At 29.5% G+C, this 27,822-nt stretch overlaps 3 protein-coding genes across 4 annotated transcripts in view; 1 reads left to right on the forward strand and 2 right to left on the reverse strand.

Annotated features, from left to right (window-relative positions):
• The window catches only part of LOC107453525 (potassium voltage-gated channel subfamily KQT member 1), a 443,886-nt gene that overhangs the window by 234,309 nt on the left and 181,755 nt on the right, over positions 1 to 27,822 (reverse strand). The gene's annotated exons all lie outside the window — the stretch shown is intronic.
• On the forward strand, positions 545 to 1,675 carry LOC122271725 (uncharacterized). Its single transcript, XM_087168956.1, has one exon. It carries the CDS (start codon positions 911 to 913, stop codon positions 1,670 to 1,672), a length of 762 nt encoding a protein of 253 aa, XP_087025082.1. The 5' UTR covers positions 545 to 910; the 3' UTR covers positions 1,673 to 1,675.
• LOC147806180 (uncharacterized) lies at positions 16,370 to 27,120 on the reverse strand. Its single transcript, XM_087149574.1, has 4 exons — positions 26,385 to 27,120; positions 24,585 to 26,156; positions 23,497 to 24,485; positions 16,370 to 16,399 (listed from the first exon to the last, which is right to left on the reverse strand). Exons 1-4 carry the CDS (start codon positions 27,118 to 27,120, stop codon positions 16,370 to 16,372), a joined length of 3,327 nt encoding a protein of 1,108 aa, XP_087005700.1.

Consider the following 27,822-nt stretch of genomic DNA (forward strand, 5'->3'; position numbering starts at 1 on the left):
TTCACAGCATCTTTTTTAACGAAAATAATAGTGCAGTTAGCCTTAAAGAAAAGAAATATATATTAATGTTTGCTTACATTCCGTAGTCTACCCCTCTCCTCTATGTTTCCTATTTTTGATTAAACTATCAAGTAGCAAATAAAAATTTACTAATATTTGACTAAATTTAGTAATTTTGTCAGCTTCATAACTTTAGTTAAACTATCCCGTGGCTAATATGTCTTAAAACTATTATTCTTAACCATTGCCCAAACTAATACTAAAGATTTTTCTACTTTGTATTTACAGAAAAAATACATTTTCATTTTGCAATTTAATAATAAAATTTCGAATTGTTAGTAATAATTTTTTTTATGTAATAGCAAATAATTTTTTTTTACTGTGCTTGTTTATTTATTTATTTTTGCAATTATATTTTTAAGTCTTCGTTTTAATTTGAAAAAACTATTCGAAAAATTCGGGACTTTTTTTAAAAACGTTTATTAAGTAATTTTTAATAGAAGAAAAACTCACATTGCATCAATATAATTTTTAATTGTTTGATACATATGTGGTGATAGGTTCGCCGCTCATCGTAAAATCAAGTTTATTTCATATTGTTATCTGTTTGTCTTTAATCAATTGTGTTTTTACTTATTTTTGAAGTGAACTGAAATAAGAGTTCTGACGTCATCATATTAGAATTGTATAAATACCAGCACGCACATGACAGCCTGTCAGTATTTCTCTCATCACCTGCTGTGATGATGCTTCTTGTAAATCAAACCAACTTGTATATAAATGTAAATATGTTTAATAAAATATTAGTATCTCGAAGGAGCTATCTTCGCTTACCTCAATGGTGACCCGGATGTCTGACGATACAAGCAACTTTCATTTTTCATCATCGAATTAATAGGAAACTGCAACTATGGCGGAATCGTCTGCAGTAAAAATTCCCATCTTCAATATTTCTGATCCACACCTGTGGTTTCATATGGTCGAAGCAACTTTCCAGCTTGCGACACCGAAGCCGATTACGGAAAGCAAAACAAAGTTTAACTGCTGCCTCGCCCATCTACCTCCTGAAGTAGCCGCAGTTGTAAGGGACGTCATTATAACTCCTGACGCAGAAGATCCTTTCAAAAAGCTGAAAGAAGAAATTATTGCACGCTGCGGGGAAACAAAGTCCCAGGAAATTCGACGTTTACTCTCCGGAGAGCAACTAGGAGATAGAAAGCCTACTGAACTCTTGCGCACTATGCAGAGAAGAGCTGAATCCCACGAAATCTCAGATTCTCTACTTTTGGAACTATTTCTAAATCAGCTACCGCAGCATGTTCAGTCGATATTGGCCGCAATCCCTTCACTAAGTTCAACTAGAGCAGCAGAAATCGCTGATAAAGTAATGGAAGTGTCAACTTCAAGTGAAGTTAGCGAAGTTTCTTCAAACCAACAATGCACCTTTGAGCTTTTAGAAGAAGTTAAAGCACTACGAAAAGAAGTAGCAGCTTTGCGGACACGCAGTAGATCTCGCAACCGGTACTATGCGCAGTTTCGTAATCGTCAAAGCCAATCCTCATCTCCACATCGAAACTCCAAAATGTGCTTCTATCATCGGAAATTTAAATCGGATGCTAGAAAGTGTGTCAAACCCTGCATCTACCAGAAAAACCAAGAAAGGCAAGAGTGAATGCGACTAACATCTTGCCTCCAACAAATTGTCGCCTTTTTGTTAGAGACAGACAATCCAACAAACAATTTCTAGTGGATACCGGAAGTGACTGCTCAATTATTCCAGCAAATAAAAAAGAAAAAACTCTTTCTCCTATTCAGACTTTTAAAGCTGCGAACAATACCATCATAAAAGTATACGGTAAGAAATTGTTAACTTTAGATTTCGGTCTTAGACGAAAGTTTAATTTTCCATTTTATATTTGTGATATAACTAATCATATTATAGGTGCAGATTTTTTATACTATTTTAATCTTAAACCTAATATTAGAAAACGTTGCTTAAATGATATTACTACTAATTTAAATTCTCATTGTATTTTTAAAAATTCTGACATTATTTCAATTAAAACTGTTCTTGGTGAAAATTATTATGAAAAATTGTTAAACGAATATCCTGAAATAACGAAACCTATTTGCTCAGACCAAATTGTTAAGCATAATGTTGTACATCATATAGAAACTTTTGGTTCACCAGTTTTTGCTAAACCTCGGCGTCTAGCGCCCGATAGGTTAAAAATAGCAAAAATGGAATTTCAACATATGTTAGATTTAGGCCACATGCGCCCTTCCAAAAGTAATTTTTCATCACCTTTACATTTAGTTCCCAAGAAAAATAGTTTGGACTGGCGTCCAGTAGGTGATTATCGAGCTTTAAACGCTCAAACTGTTAAAGATAAATATCCAATTCCTAATATTATGGATTTTACTAGTGAACTACATGGAACTAAAATATTTTCTCACATTGATTTAATTCGAGCTTTCCATCAAATACCTATAGCCCATGAAGATGTACATAAAACTGCAATAATAACTCCTTTCGGATTATTCGAAAGTACTCGTATGCAATTCGGACTTTGCAATGCAGCTAGTACTTTCCAACGCTTTATTGACGAAGTAACTAGAGGCTTGGAAGGCGTTTACGCTTTCATAGATGATATATTAATAACTTCCGAATCTCCCGAAGAGCATGTAAAATATTTAAAATCACTTTTTGATAGACTGCAGTATTTCGGTTTAACAATAAATCCCTCTAAATGCTTATTTGGTCAGAATAGTTTACAATTTTTAGGTTTCAAAATTTCCGAAAAAGGTATTGAACCTTTAAGTGATCGCGTTAATGCAATTCTAAATTTTCCAAAACCAAATACGATTACTCAATTACGTAGATTTCTAGGATTATTTAATTTTTATAGACGCTTTATTCCTAATGCAGCTCATATTTTATCACCTTTAACCAAGTTTTTAGAAGGACAACGAAATATTAAGAAATCTAACAAATCATCAAAAAAATCTGATTTACAGTTAATTTGGACCGATACTTCAAACAAATCTTTTTCTGATGCAAAACAAGCAATAGCCGATGCAACTCTATTAAAATATCCTAAACCTGGTGCTAATTTAAGTCTGTGGACTGACGCGTCTGATTTTGCAATCGGCAGTTCTTTAATGCAATATCAAAATAATGAGTGGGAACCAATTGCATTTTTCTCAACAAAATTAAATAAAAGTCAGCAAAATTGGTCAACATACGATCGCGAATTATTGGCAATATACGCGTCAATAAAAAAATTTCGTCACATGCTTGAAGGTAGAAGTTTTACTATTTTTACTGACCAAAAACCTCTAATTTATGCATTTAAACAAAAACCTGAAAAATGTTCCCCACGCCAATTCAGATATCTTGATTATATTTCTCAATTTTCAACTGATATTAAACATGTAAAAGGAAAATCTAATTCAGTTGCTGATACTCTATCGCGAATAGAAATAAATGCAATTTCAAAACCTCCATTTATAGACTTTAAAAAACTAGAACAAGAACAAAATAAAGATTCAGAATTAAAAGAAATATTAAATTCAAATAATTCATCTTTAAAGTTAGAAAAACATTACTTTTCTTTGGAAGATGTTAATTTAATATGTGATTTTTCTACTAAGTATCCAAGACCTTTTATTCCAAAATCATACAGGCAAATTATTTTTGATAATTTACATTATTTTTCTCATCCTGGAATATATTCAACTACGAATTTAATTTCTAAGCGATTTGTGTGGCTCAACATGAAAGTGGATATCAAAAATAAAGTTCGTTCTTGTGAGAAATGTCAGCGAGCTAAAGTTTTTCAACACACTAAAGCTCCTTTTAGTACATTTGCTCAACCAGACGCAAGATTTTCCCATATACATCTGGATTTTATTGGCCCACTTCCTATTTCTGAAGGTAAGCAATACTGCCTTACAATAATAGATAGATTCACGAGATGGCCAGAAGTTATCCCTACTACGGATATGACTGCCGAGACCACCGCAAAAGCACTTATTTACGGTTGGATCTCTAGATTTGGCACTCCCGTTACTATAACTACCGATCAAGGCCGAAATTTTGAATCAACTCTTTTTCGAAATCTCACTAATATCTTAGGCAGTAACCACATCCATACTACTTCATATCACGCGCAAAGTAATGGAATGATAGAACGATTTCATAGACAACTTAAAAGTTCTATAATAGCACAGGAAAATAATAAATGGACCGAAATTTTACCAATTGTTTTATTAGGTATTCGCACAGCTTTAAAAGCTGATATTAATGCAACTTGTGCACAACTTGTTTATGGTACTTCCTTACGTCTACCTTCGGATCTTTTAAACGCAAATTCTTTATCTCCACCAGTAACAGAAAATTATGTCACAAATTTAATGGCCGCAATGAGAAAATTAAGTCCTGTACCAGCATCAGCACACAGTAAAAATAAGTTCTATATTAATCCTAATTTAAAATCTTGTTCTCATATATTTTTAAAAGTAGATAAAATTCGTCCTCCACTATCACCTGCATACACCGGACCACACCGGGTAATTGAACGTTCTGATAAAACCTTAATTATTGATTTTCATGGTAAGAAAATAACTGTCTCAATAGATAGAATTAAACCAGCTTTTCAAATTTCTGAGAAATTAAAAATAAATAAAATTCCAATAGTCGAAAAGCAATTATCTCCATCAAAGGAAGAAAAGCAAATTGTTACAAAATCTGGTCGCCGTGTGCATTTCCCAAAATATTTTGTTAAAGAGTATGGAATATAAAAGCATCTAAATATTTTGTATCTATTAATTGTATTCCAACTTCCAAGTTAATTTTTTTTTCCTAATTAAGACATATATTTCAATTTACTACTTTGTATTTTATGATTGTTTTTAAACAATCATTATTGGTATCGTGACTTTGTCACTGGGGGGATACTGTGTGGTGATAGGTTCGCCGCTCATCGTAAAATCAAGTTTATTTCATATTGTTATCTGTTTGTCTTTAATCAATTGTGTTTTTACTTATTTTTGAAGTGAACTGAAATAAGAGTTCTGACGTCATCATATTAGAATTGTATAAATACCAGCACGCACATGACAGCCTGTCAGTATTTCTCTCATCACCTGCTGTGATGATGCTTCTTGTAAATCAAACCAACTTGTATATAAATGTAAATATGTTTAATAAAATATTAGTATCTCGAAGGAGCTATCTTCGCTTACCTCACATACATCATAAACTACACAGCACTTTTTTTACACGTTTCAAATTAAGATTTTAAGAATTTATTTTCTCATTATCAAAAATTTAAAACAATGAACTAAAATTAGAAACAAAATAAACTTGCAAAATAATGAAATGGCAACTATAAATAAGAAATAAAACTATTTTTACACAATATTTAATAATAATATTGCTTTAAATAACTGCTTAACGTAATCAAAATACAACAGCAAATCTATGTAATATGTATCTTTTAAGTTCCAATTACTTGGTTCTCTACTTAATTTTTATTAATTATAACTAAGGGACTGATGTACATTTGTAAACTAAAAATACTTATCGTTTATTCAACGTTACTTAAATTTAAAAGCAATAATAATAATGCTCTTAAAAATAATAAGAATCCTGTTAAAAAATAGTAATAGTCTTCTAAAAATAATAATAGCATACTGAAAAAATAATGATATTGCTCTTAAAAATAATAATATCACTCTTAATAACACATATATACTTTGTTGAATCATGATTAATAATTCAGCAAAAATATAAATCAAAACATTTCATTTCAAAATTAAAAATGTACTAATAAGTTATGGTAACCAAACACCTAGCATTAAACATTAAAATTCCGTTTAGGTAGATATTATATGACCTGCTAAAGCTAAGAACCCATTACAAGTTTTGTTTGCTCTATTATTTTATAAGGTTATGTAATGTATCTCTGTAAATTGTATCAGTATACTGTACTAAACGATTAAAAATATTTATATCAACACTTTCTTTTTGGTTATTTTTTTTTCTCGTTCGTTTTTAATTTGTGTTAGAAATTTTCAAACTAACAAACTAATTAAGCAAAATATGTTGTGCATTTTCACTTTCCTTTTTGCTAAGGGATGATATTTAATGCAATTTAATATTATTAAGTTCAGTTTTGCTACTAAAATTCAATTACGACATCCGACGATAGATGGCACTGCCCACCAGAGGTATCCATCACACCTAGAGCTATTCAATGATCAATGACAGTCAATAAATTTCTCAGGAGAATTAAAATTTAATACGCAAGCCTAATTTCAATGATTGATTGATTGTTTCATGTGAAGGCTACCAATTTGAACTTCAAGGGGAAACAATTTCAGAGATTTCAGAAAAATATTGAATCTTGAATATTAAAACCATACACTGTCAGTAAAATGTCGAAGATAATATAATTTTGCCGCTAAATATTCGTAAAGAAATTTTATTAATTTTTTCATTCTCATTTTTTAAACTATAGTTTTATAATAATGTTGTTTAATGAAAAATCAAATAGAGATTATTAAAATAAATGATGCAATTTCTTTATTACACTACACTGCTGCATTAAATCTAATTTAATAAATTATTATTATGTATTTAATATTTTATTTCCTAAATTATTAATTATGAAATTTTTTTTTATAAAATGGACATTCATGCAGTGAAATGAACTTTCCTGATTTAAGTAGTTTTCTGTTTGTGTTTGTTGGATATTATTTAAAATTACTCTAGCAGCTCAAATATTAAAGAATGTACTAAATAATTTCGATGCTTTGTTTTTCGAGGTAGTGAATTCAAGTAAGGGAGTTCACTTGTCTTTTAAGTTAGGCTTGAAACAATCATTACGCTGAGCATTAAACACTTCAAATTTGATATAGATCAACTCATAAATATCGATGAAAGAATAAAGTAAAATGAAATAAATGACATTGCAACCTAGCTTTAACCACATTTCATTCATTTGCATATGTATTTTAAATAAATAATACTGAGCAAAAAAGTATGGATAAAACTATGGTAAGATTGTAATGGTAAAATATAACGTGTTTGTGGTTCTATGGAAGCACACGCTCGGTAATTTTTATCAAAGCGCTTTGGTAATAAGTTTAGTAAACTTAACAGTGAAATATTAGCTTTTAATATGTTATAAAATTTGGAATTTTCGGTAAAATCATCGTGATTTATCATGATACCTTACAGCTTTGCATAAAAGTTGCTTACTTAGTTATATTTACTCTTCAGTTCTGTATTTTTTACTAAATGTATGATAGTACGAACTATAATTTTGAAAACCGGAATATCCGGTAAAGCATTATCATATGAAGGAAATAATTACAAATAAATTATTTAAATACCATATATTTTTAATTTTCTATCTCAAACTCTTTTCTCTAAACCAGAAATGTCATTACTATACAATACAGTAAATTTTACCAGAATATTTTTTTCCTTATGCAATTAAAAAAAACTCACACATAATGTATATAATTAAACGAAACAAGTATTGCATGCGAATCCTACAATTTACTTCTTGAATCAACAATTAAATTTAGAATTATTTTGAAATAAGAATAAGTGTAATGCTCCTATTTTAGTTTTTCACTAAAATTAATCATAAATAATTTGCAACACGCAGATATGCGACTAAACATATTACGCAAGTCATTAGCAAATATATATTTCAGAAAATCATATTTCAGAGACTGTGGCATTAAATCCGGTGATTTAATGTAATTAGAGAAGCTTAAGTAAATACAATCGTAGCATGAAATTCTTTTTGATGTGGCGCAGAAAAATCATTTGAGTGATAAACGTTTTCGTGTAAAATTCACAGTTAATTAAATAAAGCTTAAAATAATTGGATAAATTCCAATCTATTTGTCGTTTATAAAGGCTCTTGTACTTTTACGAAAGAATTTAATTAAACCAGATCAGGTTAAATGTTTCAAGATTTTAGTATTTGTTAAGTGCATCATTTTTAGAAATGATTAATTGCAATCATTGTTTACGCGTTCCTTGACAAGAAACAGTTTTCAAAAGATTTAATTAATCAAAACTTAATTTCTAATCAACATTTCTTTAAAAATAAGCATTTTTCCGTGAAATGTAATTAAAAATAACAAACTAATTGCAAAAATTATTTGTGAAATATAATTAAACGATGCAAACTAACTACATAATTAAACACATCTTGGACATTTTGTAGAAAAATTTAATCAGGTTTATTTAATTTAAAAACAAACCTGAAACTTAAATTAATTTTTACTTTTTAAATTTATTTGTGTTTTATTACAATTTTAAGGTGTGGACTTAAAATGCCATTTCTAGGATATCGAAAAAGGTATGGTGAACTAATTCTAATTTGCAGTAATGGGTAATTCACAATGTTTCTTTAAAATGTAGATAAACTAACAGTGTGTCAGAAAACAAACCATGAGCCTATTTTCATTGCACGCAAAATATTCATTAAACAAAATGCGTATCATCATCAGAAATTTATAAATCACCTGATTCAAGCCATGACAGATTGTCATATTCTTCAAACGATATGCGTATCCTCACCAAAAATTTATAACACAAAATTATTAGTTATTAAAAGCATGTCTTTTCTAAATTAGTTATTAACGATGCAAATATATGACAACTAGTGAATAAATTTTTTTTTAAATTAATTTACTCGTGGAGGGATATAAGTAAATATTCATATTGCCAGATTGCTTGTAAATATATTTATTGCAATAAAGCGAGCTGAATTAATGGGGATGGAAGAGCCTGTTTGGTAGAGCAATTAACCCATGTCCAAGATATCGTTAGTTCGATCACCACAGACCGAAGACTCCCCGCTCCCTAAATGGTGACTAATGCCCGTTAAATCTGCCGGGTCACAATGTCCCCCAAGTTCCCATAGCAAATCAATACCTCTGGGAGAACTTAATTGGAGATTGGTCGTTTTCTGAATCAGGTCAAAATTACGATCTGTGGATGAATGGGTCCACCTTTTTAAACAGTCTGTGATGTGCGTGTGTGTGACTGAAGTCTTATTCTTGGCCAAAGGTGACGCACCGAAAATCAAGAAACGCACCCTCAACCCTAAATTCGCTTAGTTGAACTGGGCAGGCTTGCTGGTATTGGTAAGTGACGTTAGAAACAACAACAACAAATAGTTTATAGCAAAGATTACCATATATATGGAAAAAAATATTCTTTACATTCAAAATAGTATAAAAAATCACAAAATTGTTTTCATGCTTTAAGTTAACGATAATGGTATTTAGCTGAAGACTTATAGAAAAAATTTCATAAAAAAACTTTAGAGATTAAATTTTTTTAACGAAACATATGATTTACCAAATTTTTTAGGCAGTTCACGGTTTTGCGAATTATAAATTACTATTTTAGATTATAAAGGAAACAAAACACGCCCTAAAATGTATATGTTTTGAAATCAGTTGGTAAATGGGACTGAGAATTGAGTCCCATTCAAACTGAATATTTTATTCTATAGTCCCATTCTGAATATTTGATTCGATATATAGTCCCAACTGAATATTTTATTCTATAATTCCCATTTAGTGCAATAAATGATACAAAATTCAAAATAGTGGCTTTTATTGTTGTTGTTGTCGTCGTCGTCGTCCATTAAGGCCGAAGAAGTGCAATTGTTCTTGTTTTCCAGTGGTGCCATCTATGACCAAGAATTCAACTTCTGCCACAACCCATACGTCACACACGCTTATAGGGATTACCCATTCATTCATCCATTCATTCATCCACAGATCGTAATTTTGATATGAACCAGAGAATGATCAATCATCAATTCAGTACCCCCAGAGGTATTGATTTGTTATGGGAACATGCAATACTTCGAGACCTGACAGGTTTAACGTGTACCAGTCACCATTTACACACGGAGAATCTTCGGCCGGCTGGGTTCAAACTCACGTTCTCACAAACATGAATTCAATGCCCTGCCAACCATGCTATCCCGGCCCAGTGCCTTTTATTAGATTTTAATTATGAATATTAACTTACTAATTATAAGTGTTATTTTTTATTACATAAAGTCAATTGTTGAAATAATTCTTTTAATTTCATTTTACTTGTATTTTATGATTAACTAATATAAAAAACGTAGGTCTGAATTTTTTAAAGAACTATATTCATTTTGGAGAAAAAAACAATTAACTAAATTCTTACCTTGACTATAAAAGTAAATAAATGTATTACCATGTCTTATTCGTGAAAAAAAGTAAATACTTATTTTATAATTTTGAAAAATCTTATAATGCTAATATCCTTTCTCACATAATCAAGTTAAGCTTAATAAAAAAGTGAAATAAAAAATTTAAATCAATGGATAATATAGAGTCAGAGAAACATTTGCAAAATAAAAAGATAATACCAAACCAGAGAAATCGCAAAAAGAAAAAAAAAAGAGCAGCAATACATGTATAACACCAATAATAAAATTCTAAATGCCTAAACTAATTATTGTGAAGGAAAATCTCTTCCCTTACTTTTCTTTATTATTTTCGTAAGTTTCTGTATTCTTTCTTTTGTCTTTGTTAAAAAGTTAATTACTCGTATTTTTTTATTCCGTTATCGAAACATTTTATTTTGAGTTCAGAATATCATAAAAATCACAATTTCTTTTTCAAATATAAATCTAATAGTAGATAGCTAACTATCTTATTAAGCATAGTCATAGTAAAATACACCGATAAAATTGTTTTATAATGTTCATAATTTCATTTCAATAATAACAGCGTGACTTTATACTAGTGTTTCAAAATTCTTTCTCCTAAGTAGAAATCTATCATATTCTTATTTACTCCTGCTTATTTATTTCTGTCATGAATTTATTTCAGTTATAAAAAAAAATCTACATTAGAAATATTTATTGGAATTTATTCTTTAGTTTGAAAAGAGGAATAATACAAGTCGTCATCCATATGCATATGTTAAGTTTAGAACAAGAAAAATGGTAAGAAGTTTAAATGTTTAATTTAATTTGTAATTTATTTTTCGAAATGTACTTTTGTCTTCATTAACAACGACATCCTTAAAAAATTAACACCTAAGTATTTTGTAAAAATAGAAAAAACTGAAATAACTGAACAATTGAGAAAGATGTTCATTATTTTAATTAAAAATAATAAAAGAAAACGACAAACTCATCAATCTAACTTGTAGTTAAGCTTTTTGCAGTAGCGTGGTGCTGAAACTGATTTGTTCCGTGTTGCCATTTTGCCATACGTCGTGTTTTTAAATGCTTTAACAATTGAATGGAAGTTCTTTATATATTTCACTGCTTTTAAAACAATAACTAAAGCCTACCAGATGAGAAAATTTCATTTCTAAGTGATCTAACTGAAATTTTTGAAAGATTTTTAAGATCAAAGTAAAAAATTGCTTTTTCAAGACGAGAGCAGAAACGGTTCAGGAGATCATTTGCAAGATTAATTTCTCTTGATTTTGGGGTCGAAAATTTCACTACCTCTCAGGAACAATATCCTGGCTACGTCAATGATAGTTTATTTAATAAAATTTTAACGATGATGAAAGAAACGTAAAAGGAATGCATTATTATAGCGAAATTGCTCTTCTTTCTTTTTAAATATCAGTTCCAATTATAATTTATCACTTTGAAAAGAAATGTATATTTTTTTCTCAAAGTTATAGCATTGAAATTTATTCATTAAAGAGCAGCAAACCATACTTGTCGTCATTTCATTCTTAAAGCAACTCATTTAATAAGGGACCATTAAATTTCATTCAATGCTCTACAAATTTATTTCAATTCATTGATTAATTCTCGTTCATTTCATTCTCAATTTTCCGAATATTTGATATTTTATTATCATTACTTAAGCTTTTTTTCTTATTTAAACATGAGTTCTATTTATGATTTAGTTTCAAGAGAAATTAATATTGAGGGAAATTAATTTTAGATTATGTCAACCCTCATCTATCATGAGGTACCTTTTGAAAGTTGATGGTTGGCATTGTCTAAGATTAAATCCCCACAATGGTGACCTCCGGACGTGACATGAACTATGTATGGTCCACATTAAACAGTTGATTTACTTAAAAATACACTGATCAAAGAAAAATAATAATAATCCGGTGAAGTAAATGAAGTCCCCCGATCAATGAAAAAAAAATAATGATCGAAATGCTATAAAGAAAAAAAATAATAATCCGGTGAAGTAAATGAAGTGTCCCGATCAATGAACAAAAAATAAGGATCGAAATGCTATAAAGAAAAAAAATAATAATCCGGTGAAGTAAATGAAGTCCCCCGATCAATGAACAAAAGATAATGATCGAAATGCTATAAAGAAGAAAAAAAAAATAATCCGGTGAAGTAAATAAAGTCCCCCGATCAATGAACAAAAAAATAATGAGCGAAATGCTATAAAGAAAATAAATAATAATAAGAGAAATACTATAAACAAAAAATGAAGAACAAAAATATAATGATCAAAATTAATGTAAGTAAACAGCATGAATCAACTAGTGGTATTCGTTCATCAAATTCTATTCCAGATAAAATTCTGGAAGGGGAATAATGCGGCGTAACTACCACTATAAATATTGAATACCAAATCACTAGTTATATAAGACATGTTAACTTGATTCCATCATGAGGTACCTTTTGATAGACGAAGGTTGACATAGTCTAACATTAAATTCCCATAGGTTCTTCTCCGAATTATTTTATAAAGCTTTTTGTCGTATCAAAGAAAATTGTTTCCTCGGTGCTTTAATAAAAGAAACTCAATTCTCTATTACTCAGCCATTTTCGACAAGCGATTTAACATTACTACTAAAGATAAAGCACTCCGTACAATATATATAATTGCTAAAACATTCAAATGAGTATTATTTTGAGTGTTATGTTCTTTACTTTTAATTTGTTGTTTTCTTTAAAGCAAAACTAGTTCTATACGGCTTCTTCTTCTACTCTTCACCTTTACTCTTAATTTCCGGTGTGGTTTTATACAGCACCACCCTCCCGCGGAATCCACATCAAATGGTTTTCCAATTCTTCTTTTAGGAAACAAATAATTTCCTGTTCTGTTCATTCCTTCATGCGGAAATAGAATTATTTCGAAAAAGATTCTCTCCACTGATGTTTCATTTGGGTACTGTGTCATTACCTATTTTCGTTAGGTTTGGAAAAATAAGTATTGAAACAATTTTGTCGATTTCCAATATAATTAAAAAAATAATAGAAATTATAAACACAAACTTGATTAATTTAGATCGAACTGTTTAATAAATGTTTACAGATTTGTTATAAGGAATGAATATTCTAATCTATTTTTTAAGCTCGCTGACTCACAATGTCATGAAAATTTGCTGCAAGCTTAATATGGGTTTTGTCACGTAAATTAAACCACTTTGAACTGAAGGATAATTAGTTAATACCATATTTCTTTTGTAGTTTGTTGAACTTTTAACTCAAAGAGTAGTGTAGCGTATCAAGCTATATTAGAGAACTGTTCAGTTTTTTTATAAAAAAACTTTTATTAACAGACAACACAAACAGTAACAAATATGAATTACCCGTAACGGGATAGTGAAAAGATCATAAAAACAGCAAGAAAAACCCGTAACGGAATATAAGGAAACTCACCCGTAGCGGGATAGATAAAATATTATGAAACAACTAGATAAAGTGCCCGTAACGGGATATATGAAAACTCAAATTCCACACAAAACTCATTCTAAAAAATCAGCAACTTTCTGGTGTTCTAATTTTATCGTCTGCTTTTATTATTTAAATTTATCTTTTTATGTGTTTATTTTATTTATGCTTTTGCCAGCCCGTAAGTTTTTAATATTTTTACTTTTATTCATGCTTTTGCAAACCAATTATCTTTCTTATATTTTTAGACTTTATAGTAGGCAGAAAATCTAAAAAATTGTGTTTAAATGCTTACAATGTGTCAAAAAAATGGATCATCCTTGGTAACTTTCGGCTCACTGTACCATAACAAGAAGGACAAAGAAATGAAGGAATTCGTCGATAGATTTCGCAATGAAAATAAGGCATAATTTATAAAAAAAAATCATATAAAAGAATAGAAATCCTTACAAGTACAAAATTGTTTATAAAAATCAGCAATTTTACAAAAAATCGATAACGGTTTTTCATTTTATGTAACTATAAATCCACAGTGATTGAGAAAGTAATCGAAAAAATTTGTAAGACATCAATATTTCTACAGTATTGTTTTAAATGTATTAATACAATAAAGTTAAGTATATTTTGAGAAACAAAATATATAAAAATAAAATTTTTAAATTGTAGTTTTATCAATTTTTCTTTTCATTTAAAATTACACCACTAAAAATTATAAAGATGTAATTAATACATTACAACTCAAAGTTTTTTCAAACATTATTAGTTTTGAAAAAATAATATAAGATACTATATTGTTGCCTTTAACGGTGTTTAGTACTTTTATTATGTTATACGAAAAACTAAACTTCACACGATTTTTTTAAACTGGTTTCATAGTTCAGCAAAAAATATATGAATTTGAGAAAAAAATTTTCCCTATCATTCAGACTATCATTATTCATGAACATTATTCTTCAAATTTTTGAAAAAGTATGCAGCCATTAAAAATATCTCAATTTCAATCAGTATAAACTACCTCAAAGTTTAAACAAAAGGTTTGCTTCACTAGTGATCTCCACTTTTAAATAATATATCATAATTTCACTTAACTGTGACCTCTCTTAATAACATTGTGTCACTCAAAAACATATAATCATTACGATAAGGCACACATATTTTTTTAAACATGAAATGATTTTTCCCGACTTGCTGATAGTTTATTAATTTCAACTACTTTTTTAAAAATTTAGTTAAACGAAAACATTGTTCTTTGGGACTGAAACAAAAAAAAATGTGAATTGAAAGAATACCGACAAGAAGCCTCTAATACATTATCAGTCCAAAGCCTCGTTAATGTAATACTTTTTGTCTTAATTTAATTGCTTAATTTAGGAAGGGGGTTCTTTTTTGTCTGAGTACAAAAACAAATTCTTATTCAGCAAAAATTTTAGTCTGTTTTAAATTAGAAAGAGTATAAGAAACTATAGAATAAATTCATTATTTGAAGTTGCTGCTAAGGCTTTAATTTGGCTGTATAAATATTACTTTTTAAAAGTAAACCTTCATGTAACCTTCAAACCTTAAACCGATAACATCATGATAAATGATGCTGAATACTGAAAACAGTTAATCTTGTATTTAATAGGGTGAGCATGTAAATACATGATTTGCTTACTAAAACAACGTAAAATAGCGGATGGAGCAGCAAATAATAATTAAAAAAAAATAAAATCATTTAAAATTTTATTATTTGATTCAGTATATGCATTTTAGTTTTTTGGATGACTTCATAGTATCGATTAATATATTCTTAGTGATTTTTTTGTTTTTTTCCCTTCGAAGAACAAGTTTTCGCATTTTATGAGCTAAATTTAAACAAAAAATTGTATTGTTCAGAATCTTCAAATTCAAGCTAACCAAGGCATAGCCAATATTATTCTAAAATAATTATGTAAAATCGACTTTGAAATAAACAAAAATACCCGATACAAATATAATAATAAAACAAATGTAACGATAATTTATTTTATAGTTGCCCTTTTCGTATTAAATGAACTAAAATGTAAATAATGATCTATTATAATGATAAATGCATTCAATATAGTTTTTTAGTTGTATTGTATATGTTTATAGTTGTATTTTATGTAAACTATCTATTCAAATTGTGCAAGATATTTCAATATTACTCTAAAATAATAATGTGGCACAGACTAGGAAACAAATAAAAATACCCAATGCCAATATAAAAATATAAAAAATGTAAAGACAAATTATTGTATAATTGCTCTGCTTGTTTTAATCTCAAATGTAAAAACAGATACTTAGATATAGTTATTTTAGTTGTCTTGAGCATGTTTATAATTATATTGTACATAAACTACAGATACAATAGAAAGTGAGCTACTGATTTTTAGTTGTTTAATGCAGGTTTATAGCTGTATTGAACATTAATTACATATTTAAACTATGCAATATATTTCAACACTTTTCTTAAAAAATAATGCAAAATAGACTATAAAGCAAACAAAAATACCCAATGTAAATATATTAATAAAGCAAATATAAAGATAAATTGGTGCATAGCTGCTCTTTTTGTTTCAAATGATTTCAAATGTAAAAAATAAATATTCAAATAGTTTTCTTAGTTGTATTATGCATATTTATAGTTGTATTTTACATAAACTACTTAGCTAGGCTATGTAAGATATTTCCAGTTCATTCTAAAATAAAAATGTAAAATAGATTGTGAAATAAACAAAAATACCCAAAGTTAATAAAATAATAAAACGAAGGAAAAGATAAATTTGTATATAGTTGCTTTTTTTGTATATTACATGATCTCAAATGTAAAAAATATATCCAGATGTAGTTTTCTCATAATTTATTCCACGCTTTAAAAGCATAAAAAATTTTAGTAATCTCCTTTTCTTGCAGCCTTAATTGGATTTATTTTTTTCAAAAATCACATTAGTCGCAAAAAATTTTACAGCTAACTATCCTTACCTTTTCATTAATGTTCCATTGGAGAGAAACTGTTTTTATTAATATTTAAACGTTTTTAATATCGATAAGTGTCTCCAGAAACTAAGATATAAAAAAGATAAGATCAATATGAAGATAAAAAGGATTAGTTAGTAGGATATATGCTTTTATAAAAATGAGTGTTTTTACCAAGTAATTAGCCCAATTACACGTTAAGCGCATCTTTGTTTAATTGCAGAAAGTGAAAGTTGTCGAAATTACTTTTTAAAAAAGCATTTAAAAAAACTATTTTCATACATGCTTGTCAAACAAAAAAGTTTTTTTGTGTAGTTTAAAGGTTATTTAATTATTTAATAAACTATTCAGTGCAAAAAGCTTTTTTTTCTGAGTTTAGTTTTTAGCCTCCAAGCAAATCTGGATTACGCTTGAGTTTTTGTTAGTCAAATAATTTATATGCTATTATTGAATAAAACTAACATAATCCAAAAAAATAAGCGACGAAAATTATTTAAAAACTAAGCACAGTAAAAATATTTCTATCATAGATCATTAAAACAACTATAAATTAAATTAATGTTCTACGAAGTTATTGTTTCAGAACAGTACAATTTTCGAATATTATACTACAAATTTTGTATTAACCAATAACATTCAAAACGAACATATCTGAAAAAAAAAATTTTTTTAAATTATCATTCATAATAAAGTCATTACACATTATTTATTAAAACTTACATAATCCAAATAACACGAAGTGAAAAATATTGAAACACGAAATACTGTAATTTTTTTCTACATACATAGTCAATATATGTATAAACTAAAATTAGAGTTCTACTAAGTTACTGATCCAGTACTGTAAAATTTTCAATTATTATACCATACATATTGTATTAGCCAATTATATGCAATACCAATATATCTGTGTTATATTACTTGAAAAATTAACCCTGTATGGGTCTAATACTCCGATCAAAACACAAATTTTTATACTTAATAATTTATCTATGTATATATTTCTCTTACACGGCGACAAAAAAAGCCTCATTACAACTCCTTGAATGGTAACGCTAGAAAATCGACCAATGATTGTCGATAAAAATGTCACATGCCAAATCTAGCTGAGGTGGCTCAACATATAGCGCTTTTAAAAACGGAAACTGAAATAACCTTTGTCTAGGCATAAGTGAGTAGTCTTTGTTGATAGATCTCGATTTTTGTATTTTGTCGAAAGCGCTTTTTTTCACGAATTTATATATTTAGAATTCATTCGACGATTTTTGATTTATATCACGAATTTATTTGTTTTATTATTGCTATTAGTTATTCATCGAAAAATGAGTCTCAGTCGTGCTGTTACGCTTTAAGATTTTATGCTATAGCACATTTCTAATAGGTTTAGCGAATTACATGTCATTTATTTGAATTCAAATTTATTTTAAAGACTTAGTATTTACTAAAAAAATGTAATTTTTTTTTTAAAAAAAAGCTGTTATATGGATTTGAATGATTGTTTTGAATTCTTAAAATTTTCGTGTATTTGCAATGTACCTAAGTTAGTAGCGAGCGAAGCGAGCTTGGTTTGCGAAGCAAACCATATAAGATTGCGTAGCAACTTTCGGGGGTTGGCGAGAGTTAGCGTGCAGGGGGCGCAGCCCACTAGTTTTAATTAAAATTCTAATTTTGAAAATTCACGGTTTTTAATGAAACTTTATATTGTGTTTTCCATTTTTCATGAAAAAATACGGTCCTAAATTATTTGTAAAAGTAGCTCTTATTAAATCCCATTCCACAAATCATTGGTTTATAATTTTTGCTAATTTATTTACTCACTAGTTCAATGTTTCCTTTATTTGTTTACTCACTATTTCTCTCATAAATAGAGTTGCTTTCCTTCTTCTCTCATATCATTTATTCACTCACTAATTCCCTCTTTTTTACTTTGTTTATTCATTGAATATCTCATATATAGAATTTATACCTTTCTTCTCTCTCGTTACTTATTTACTATTTAATTCACCTATTTCTTCATTTGTTTAATCACTGATTTTCTCACACATACAATTACTTTCCTCATCTCTCGCATTATTTATTTACTTATTAACAAGGTAATTACTTGAAGTATCAACCGCAAATCAAGCTGAATTTTTTTTCGTTAATTAGTTATTTTGGCTAGAAAATTATATAATTACTTTTTTCTATTTGTTTTTGGTTGCGAAGAAATAAATTGATAAAAATACGAATTTGAGCAAAAAAATTTGTTAATAATATTCTTGATTTTTCCAAATGTGCGATAAGGGTCACTGGTCAAAAAAATCAAAAATCTTTTTAGATGCTTTAAGGATTTCAAACGATTTCTGGTTACAATTCTAATTCAGGAAGGGAATTATCATCTTGAGAAAAGGGCAAAAAGGAACATTGTTGCAATTTTACTACTTTAGAATTTATTACTAAAAAAATGGAATTTTTATTTTAATTTTTGAAATCAATATTTTAATTTTAGCCTTTTAGAAAGCAGATATTATTTTTTTTCTATTTGGGAGAAAAGACTTGAAGCAACGTTTTACTGACAACAGTTTTTTTATTATTATTTTGTGTGGATTAGGAATAGAACTTAGTGATGTAATTATGGATAAAAATTTTGTTTTTGATTATTCATTATTTAGTAATTACTTCAAAATAATTTTGATACATTATTTCTCAACCTGTAAACACATTCAAGTGACATTTCTTCTAAATGTCGCTTGACTTGATGTAAAATAAAATTTATTTTTCTTGCAATTATAATGAAGCATTCCGAGGTTTTTCAAAGACTATAATTACGTATTTGAACTGCATTTTCTTCCGAAACAATATGGCAGCTGAAACAATAACAAAAATTCTAATTTATTCATTATTTATTAGATAAACGGTTATTCTGAAAAAGATTTTTTTATTATTCAAACTAGCGTTTAAATTCCAAAACGAAATTTCTTGAGCTAGAGCCAAATCGTATGTGAATCTTAAAATGAAGTGAAATGAATTCAAGACGCTAAGCTTACAACTCAACTTGTTTATTTAGTTGGAACTTAATCTTTTTTAACGGTTGAATAAATTTGCAATGTCGTTTCGAATTGAATCTCATAGTAGAAGCTCGCTTTAACATTGAGATTTTTATTTCTAACATGCATGAATAAAATGTTTCAAAAAAACTAAATTAAAGCATCACATTAGAATACAAAATTTAATTATAACTGTATAGAATTAATTTACTAGAAAAAAAGAATTCACGAATTCTTTTAAATGCTAAGGAATGTAATGAATTTGCTTTTTAAAAAAAATACTCTTTAAGATAATCATAATATATATATATATATATATATATATATATATATATATATATATATATATATATATATATATATATATATATATATATATATATATATATATATATATATATATATATATATATATATATATATATAATGATTTTTTTTCTTTTATATCTTCTTGTCTGAACAAAATGCTTTAAAATATTGTTCACTATCACTGCCTTATAAATAAATTATTTTTTTGCCAGTTAGAAACTAATTCAGAAAATTTATTATGATTAAGTGATACTTCTCATTCTATTGAATGTTCCTAAAACAGGAGGTTTGGCGTGAAGTTCAATGAAGTATTCACTCTTTCCTAGCCTGTTGACTATTGAATCTTATACAGTTTTATTGAGAATAGCATAAGACCAAACCAGAAAGCTCGGTAAATTTCTTATCCAAGCTCTTTGGTAATAAACAGTAAACTATGGTTCAATAAGAAGTGAAAAATTTGGTAAATGTGGCAAAATTTGCCACTTCATCATGAAACCTTGCAATATGGAATAAAAATCATTTTACGTAAAAATTAATTTTTCAGTTGAGTATTCCTTACTAAATGTGGCGCAATAAGATCTATAATTTTGAAAACTTGAATTTCCGGTGAACCTTTACCATATGAACGGAAAACAAATTAATTGCTTAAACACCGTATATTTTAGCATTATTAACCATATTGTTTACAAGAAATGCCATGACCTAACAATTATTGTACCAGATTTTATCAGTATTTTACCAGAATAGTTTTTTCCATGTAGTGTTTGATAATACGAAGCTAATTACTTCAAAACAGTTTAAAAGTATTTTTTGCATGTTTTCTGAATCCTAAAAACTGTCTGTAACACTTATATAACACTAGTGCAAGTAATTTATAGCTAATTACTTAGAAATAGTTAGATTAAATTTTATATATGTTTTCTGAATCTAAAAACTATCCGTAACACTTCTATAACACTAGTGATATTTTTTTCTTAAATAATATCCAAATAAATTATTTCATGATGGTTAAGAAAAGTAAATCCTATATTAATTGAAGAATGTTCTTTAAACTAGCTGCTATAGAGAAACCTAATTAAATTCCTTTTCTTTGTTATTATATCGAGAAGATTTTTAATAAAGAGAAGCCATTCAGTAATCCGATTGGAACATATTACAGAAAGTTTAGATAACTTGCAAAGAGCACCGCATAAATAAAGGAAAATGTAATAAGTTTTTAAAAGTTTCCCGTTCTCTGTATTTTTTTTCCATCCAATTATAAGTTAGATTATCCAAAGGAAACTTTCTCCTTTGTTCGATAGAACAGGAAAAGTTCGTGATATGCTTGGAAAAGGAGATCAATGGATATAAATCCCTCGAAACTTTTGTTTCAAATACATATCGTCGAACACAATATTTTCTAGTCTAAAATCATTTATTCGTTCTAAGGCCTCTCTTGGGATTCTCTGAAAATTGGAAGGATCGAAAAAGAGGTTTTTCTAATAAATAGCTATAGTTTTGTTTAAAAGTGGTTCTGTTTAAATCGATGCATATTTTTCTCCAAAAAAAAACGTTTTATAATATTAGATATATATGCATAAAATTGAAATGTAAGGTATATTATTAAATCCTTGGTAGAAAATGTTTTGGGAATGTTTTAACCTAAATCTTCGTTTTATGCAAAATGAAATCTAAAAAGCTTATCTACATTTATTCTTTTTATGTTATCTTTCTGAAAGAATTCATTATCCATAAAGAATATATATTGGATGTAATGTTATTTGAAACTTTATTTTGAATATAATATTGCTCGTTTAGTTTTTTATATTTGCCTTAATGAATTTGTACTAAAATTAATTTGATACGTAAAATGTCAAAAAATTTAAATTTATTTATTTGATATTAACTAAACTATGCAACAATATGAGCAAAATTTTATATTATTCAAAGACTTAAAAAAGAATTACGTGAAATATTATTTACTTAAGGTATCCGACTAGTTATGACAACTTTTGTTTAAATATTAGTATAAAATTTAAAAAAAAACTTGTTTATTTATTTTATTACATGTAAATACTTAATTAGCAAAATAATATTGTTATTACTTTTTTTAAATGAATATTTTTGGGTAAAAATAAGGCATGTTTTGCATTTACTTTAAACACTATAAGAAAATTTCTATCACCTGAAACAAAAATTCCTTTGAGGATTTTATTTAGATGGCTATCAACTATGAGTTACTACTGAGTTAGGGATCAATGCAGTTAATAAAGCAAATTTTTTAAACTTTCCACCCGTGTCTTTGCCAAAAAACATATATAAAAAGTGAAATTCTACTTTCTTCTCTTAGTCTATTGTTCCAAACATGTGTGCTGCAATCATAAACACTCATGAAAAATTGTAGACAATTATTTTAGGAATGATATGAGATATTATGCTTAAGGTGGTGAAAAATGTGAACAAAAAAATCTGATTTTGAGATAAAAGCTTCATAAGACTTAAATTCATTACTCTACCCACTTTTATCACCTTGCACAGAAACTACTATAATTTTGTTAATAGTTGGAATGCAAACAAAGTTAAAATAGTTTTTGAGGGCTAAGAGTACAGGAATTCTAAATTTGAAATAAACTCAATTTAAAAATTTTTGCTCAATATCATGTATTTGCACTAGTCAGATACCTTAATTTAATTTATGAGCTGTCAAAATTTAATAAAAAGTTTTTCGTTTCTCAAATAGTTAACATATTCATTCATAAACTAAATTGTGTACAATTTTATAAAATGTTAATTTTTTATACGTTTTGACAGAAAATTATTACAATGTCGGGTAAAATTTTATTTCTATTATTTATCACATAGAGAAAAAAATTCTGTTAAATTTGCTGCATTGCATTTCTGCATTGCATAATAGCATTTTCGGTAATACAAAAAAAACGCATTCTTTTTAATAAAACAAATTTATACCATTTTTAAACCATTCATTTGGTAATTTTTCCGCTCATGTGGTAACGGTTTATTGGAAATTCTGGTTTTCAAAATTATATTTCTTATTAGCACACATTTAATAAAAAATACAGAGCTGCAAAGTAAATTTAACTAAATAAATGACTTTTATGCTAGCTCTACCATGTGAAAATTGCTAAATTTTATCAGATATTATAAAAATCTATTGTTAAATTTACCAAAATCATTACCAAAGCAGTGAAAACTACCGAAATCAATAAAAATTACTGAGCTTTTTGGTGTTCTAAAAGAGCCAAGAGCATGAAAATTTTACCATATTCTGGTAGTTTTGACCAAATTTTTTTCTCAGTTTTTATAATGAAACTAAAACACAATCTTGTAAGTAGAAACTTGTTGGATTTTGTTGAGAGCAAATCAGACTGAAAGTCACGTAGAACAAACTGAAAACTTAACTTTATTTACATAAAAAAGAATATAAAAACAATAAGATGTTGCCAGCACAGGAAACTCAAACTATCTAACTAATCTCGAACTCAAACCTCAACATCCTCCCCACCCTGGTCGACCTCGAGGGGGATGACCAGAGCTACCGGACGGGTTATATTGTGACCATTAACTCTCAGCTCACAGGATCTTATTTTTCCGTCTCGTCCTTCATGCAAGTTCACCACTCTAGCTTTCTTCCACATGTGACGTGGTCGGACATCTTCTTGTGGAAGTACAATATCGCCAATTCGAACGTTAATGATATTGTCCTGATTGCGCTTGACAACTCCTATTAGGCGTTCCCACCAGCCTCCCCACCAAGCCACTCGTGGGGCGATAAATTTCCTAGTTATGCCATTTTGGGCATAGTATTGCTGAGTTTTAGCTGATGACAGAACTTGCCATAATAGAATCAAGTCCTTATTTGCTGCATGAAAAGTGGTAGCATTGTCGGTATAGATTGTGTGTGGGAGTCCTCTGCGGCCAACAAAACGTTGTAGTGCCAAAAGAAATTTGTCTGTGGTAAGATCCGACACAAGTTCGATGTGTAATGCACGTGTTGTTGCACAAGTAAATAGTGTTATGTAGGCTGTGTCTCTTGATTTCAAACATCGAATATTCACGGGTCCAGCAAAATCAATTCCTGTGGTAGTAAATGGAGCAGAAGGTACAACTCTTTCAGGAGGTAAAGGAGCTTCGATTTGTTTTCCGTATTTCGCTTTGGACAGCTTGCAAGGTAGGCATTTGTGAATAACTTGCTTTATAGCTTGACGTCCTCTTAAAATCCAGAAGGTTGAACGTAACTCGGACAGGATTATACGCACACCTAAGTGGTGGAGTCGTATGTGTGTATGCTGGATCAAAAGGTGGACAAAATAGTGTTTACCATCGAGCAATAAAGGGTGTCGAGTGTCAGAAGAAATGTTTGAAAATTGCAGCCTTCCCCCAAGGCGTAAATAATTATCTTCGAGAAAGGGATTGAAACAGGAAATTTTGGATTTTTTCGGCAGGGGACGTTCAGCTTTTAAGGCATTTATTTCAGCTGAGAAACATTGATTCTGTACAGTCTGTATCCAATAGTTTTTAGCTTTCTCTATTTCATTACAATTCAGTTCATAAGCTATGCGTTGCTGAGTCTTACAGTTGTATACAAAACGTAGTATCCAGGCAGTCACACGAAGAAGTTTCGTATAAGAACTATAACGAGATATATCTATGATGGGTTCTGTAGTTGCAACGTAGGAGGATTGAAATTTGGTTTTTCGTGATTCAGCTTCAACTAAAGGTTGTGTACGTGTAGATAAAACTTTGATAGGCCAAGTTTCTGGATCATGTTTTAGCCATTTCGGACCATGCCACCAAGATTCTAAAATTGATAACTGTGGTGGAAAGGTACCACGAGTAAGATGATCCGCTGGGTTATCTGTACCGGGACAGTGGCGCCATTGTGCTGAAGTAGTGTTTTGAAGGATTTCTGTTGTTCTGTTGCAAACAAATGTTTTCCACTGGTTAGGATTTCCCTTTATCCAACTTAAAGCTACAGTAGAATCGCTCCATAGTATCGCAGTGTGGGAATTTATGTTCGTTTCCTTGCAAAAAATCTGGAGTAGGCGAGATCCTAGTAGTGCAGCTAACAATTCAAGTCTCGGAAGGGTGACCCTTTTGCTTGGGGCTAGTTTATTTCGACTGCAAATGAGATGGATCTCTGTAGAAATATCATCTGCATAACGAGCGTACAAGCAAGCACCATATGCACGTTCCGAAGCGTCGCAAAACACATGTATCGTAACGTCGGAATTTTCGGAAAAGCCAATCCATCTTGGGATACATATTTCATTCAGATAATGTAATTCATTTATCCACTTGTGCCACTGCTGTGCTACAGATGGAGGTAATAGTTCATCCCACTGAATACCACTAAGCCATGTATCTTGAAACAATATCTTCACAACTACTGTAACTGGAGCAAACAAGCCTAGAGGATCGTAAAACTTTGACATCAACTTCAGTAGTAAGCGTTTTGTTACTGGTTCTTTACATGCTTGAACAATTTTTGTCTGCACATCAATTTGAAAGACATCACTGTTAGTATCCCATTTAACACCCAAGACTTGCGTGATATCCTTAAACGAGACGTTTTCTTGTTTCCACATGTCTTTCAAAATCTTAGATTTTGTAGTCCATTTATCTAATGGTAGGCTAATAAGTGATGTAAGTTTCTGCAGTTCTTGGTAAAGAATTAGAGCTTCAGTATCCGTAGACGTTCCGGTTACAAAATCATCCATATAGGTGTTATTCTCAACGTGTCTAGTTGCTGTAGGATATGCTTGTTTGTGTTTTGTAGCCAATTCACAAAGAGAAGCTGCTAATAAAAATGGACTAGAGACGAGTCCAAATGGAAGACGTGTGAATCGATAGGTTACAATTTTATCTTCAGTGCAGAGTTTCCCATCAGGAGTATATGTAGTATTGTACCAAATAAATCGTGTTGCATCTCTGTCTTCTTCTGCTAGAATCAGCTGCAGAAATGCTTGTCGCCCATCACTAGTGATTGCTATTTTAGAAAGTCGAAATCTCAACAATGTGGCTAAGATATCAGGAAGAAGATTTGGTCCTACTTCAAGAGCGTCGTTCAAAGATGGGTGACCTGGAGAATGTGAAGATGCATCAAAAACTATACGCCACTTAGTTTCTCCATTTGTGATTTTCTTTACTGCGTGATGGGGCAAGTAATATAAACGTTCTTCATTATGTGTTTCTGAGACAACTTCAACGTGTTTTTTATCAATGTAATCTTGCATGTGCTCAATATATTTTTCTTTGAATTCTGAATTTGCATGCATTTTCCTTGTTAAATATTTAAATCGTTGAATTGCGACTTCATAATTGTTCGACGAAAGTTGAACTTCTGGTTTCCAAGGCAATTTTACAACTCTTCTACCATCGATGATTTCAAAAGATTGATGAAAGTTCGTCAAGAGTTCAGAGTTGTGAGGACTTATTTTTTCTTGTGTTGGTTGTATGCCAATGCTCTCTAAGTTCCAGAAATTTCGTACCACATTATCTAATTCCTGAGTTGAAGTATCCACATCAACATTATGAACCGTTGAAATGAAGGAAACTGTTGCGTGGGATCGAGTTCCACTAAGTACCCAACCAAAACTTGATGGGACCAATGCCAGAGAATCCGACAACCTGACTGGAGCTTCAGAATTCATAACAATCCAGTAGTAATCTGCACCGATTAAAATCTCAATTGGTAAGTTCGACAATGAATCATCTGGATCAGCAAGTTTCATTCGCTTGTTTTTAGCAAAGAGTGAAACATCCGTTGATGAAGGTAGGTGTGATGCATATTTGTTGGAGCTTTCAAATGCAGTAACATTAACTTTAGATTTGTCCCAGATACTTGATAACTGAAATTTGACTTGTCTTCGCATGTAGCCAACATTAGCTGGGGATTCGAAGGCTTGAATGTCCAAATGTCTGGTTGAAATTACTGGAAGTTTTAAAGTATCCACAAGATTAGAAGAAACGAAACTAGATTGACTTCCACCATCCAATAGACAACGTATCAGTTTTGTAATGCCAGTGGGCCCAGTTATGAAAACTCGTGCAGTTTGCAAATGAACGAAACTGGAAGACGATACATCAATTTTGTTTGTAGATGTAGCCATAGGCTGCTCATTGGTTAGAGGTTTGCATATTGATGTATGGTGTTTTCTCTTGCATTTGGAACAGACAAATTTTTCTCTACGAGGGCAATTTTTTTTGTTATGTCCTCGGTTAGTGCACAAAAAACATCTATTACTAGTCTTCAATTTCTGTATGCGCGCGTCTATGTCCGTTACAACATTGCACTGTTGAGGCCAATGTCCGACAGTTTCACAGAAAGGACAAAATGGTGACATTATTTTACTTTTGGTAACTGATTTAGAGTTCACGCTAAAATTTTCTAAGGAGGATTTAATAGGATAGTCTGGAGCAAGTGAACCTTTAATATTACTTGCAGTAATTGATCCCTCGACCTCTTCTGATAAAAATTTCATTAATTTTGAAATATCGCTTTCACCAAAATTTTCACGTTTGGCGTGTACAATCCAGTTACGACAGATTTCATGAGGAAAAGCACGAAGTATTTTAGGAGCCAAAATTCTTCCGTATGATTGAGTTTTTTCTCCTAAAGCATCTAAAGCCTGTATTCTTCGATTACAATCAATATATAACTCATTTATTGCTGCTGGAGAGTGATTTTTGACACGTTTTAGGTTTTCTAAATAATCGAGATGAGCCTGTATTATTTTATCTTTATCGCCATATTTCGATTTCAAAATATTCTTTGTTGTTGCATATGTTTCTGCAGTTATATTAATTCCATC

This window comes from Parasteatoda tepidariorum, chromosome 8, assembly GCF_982258835.1.
Source record: "Parasteatoda tepidariorum strain Cologne lab strain chromosome 8, Ptep-v5.0, whole genome shotgun sequence".
NCBI classification, from domain to species: domain Eukaryota; kingdom Metazoa; phylum Arthropoda; class Arachnida; order Araneae; family Theridiidae; genus Parasteatoda; species Parasteatoda tepidariorum.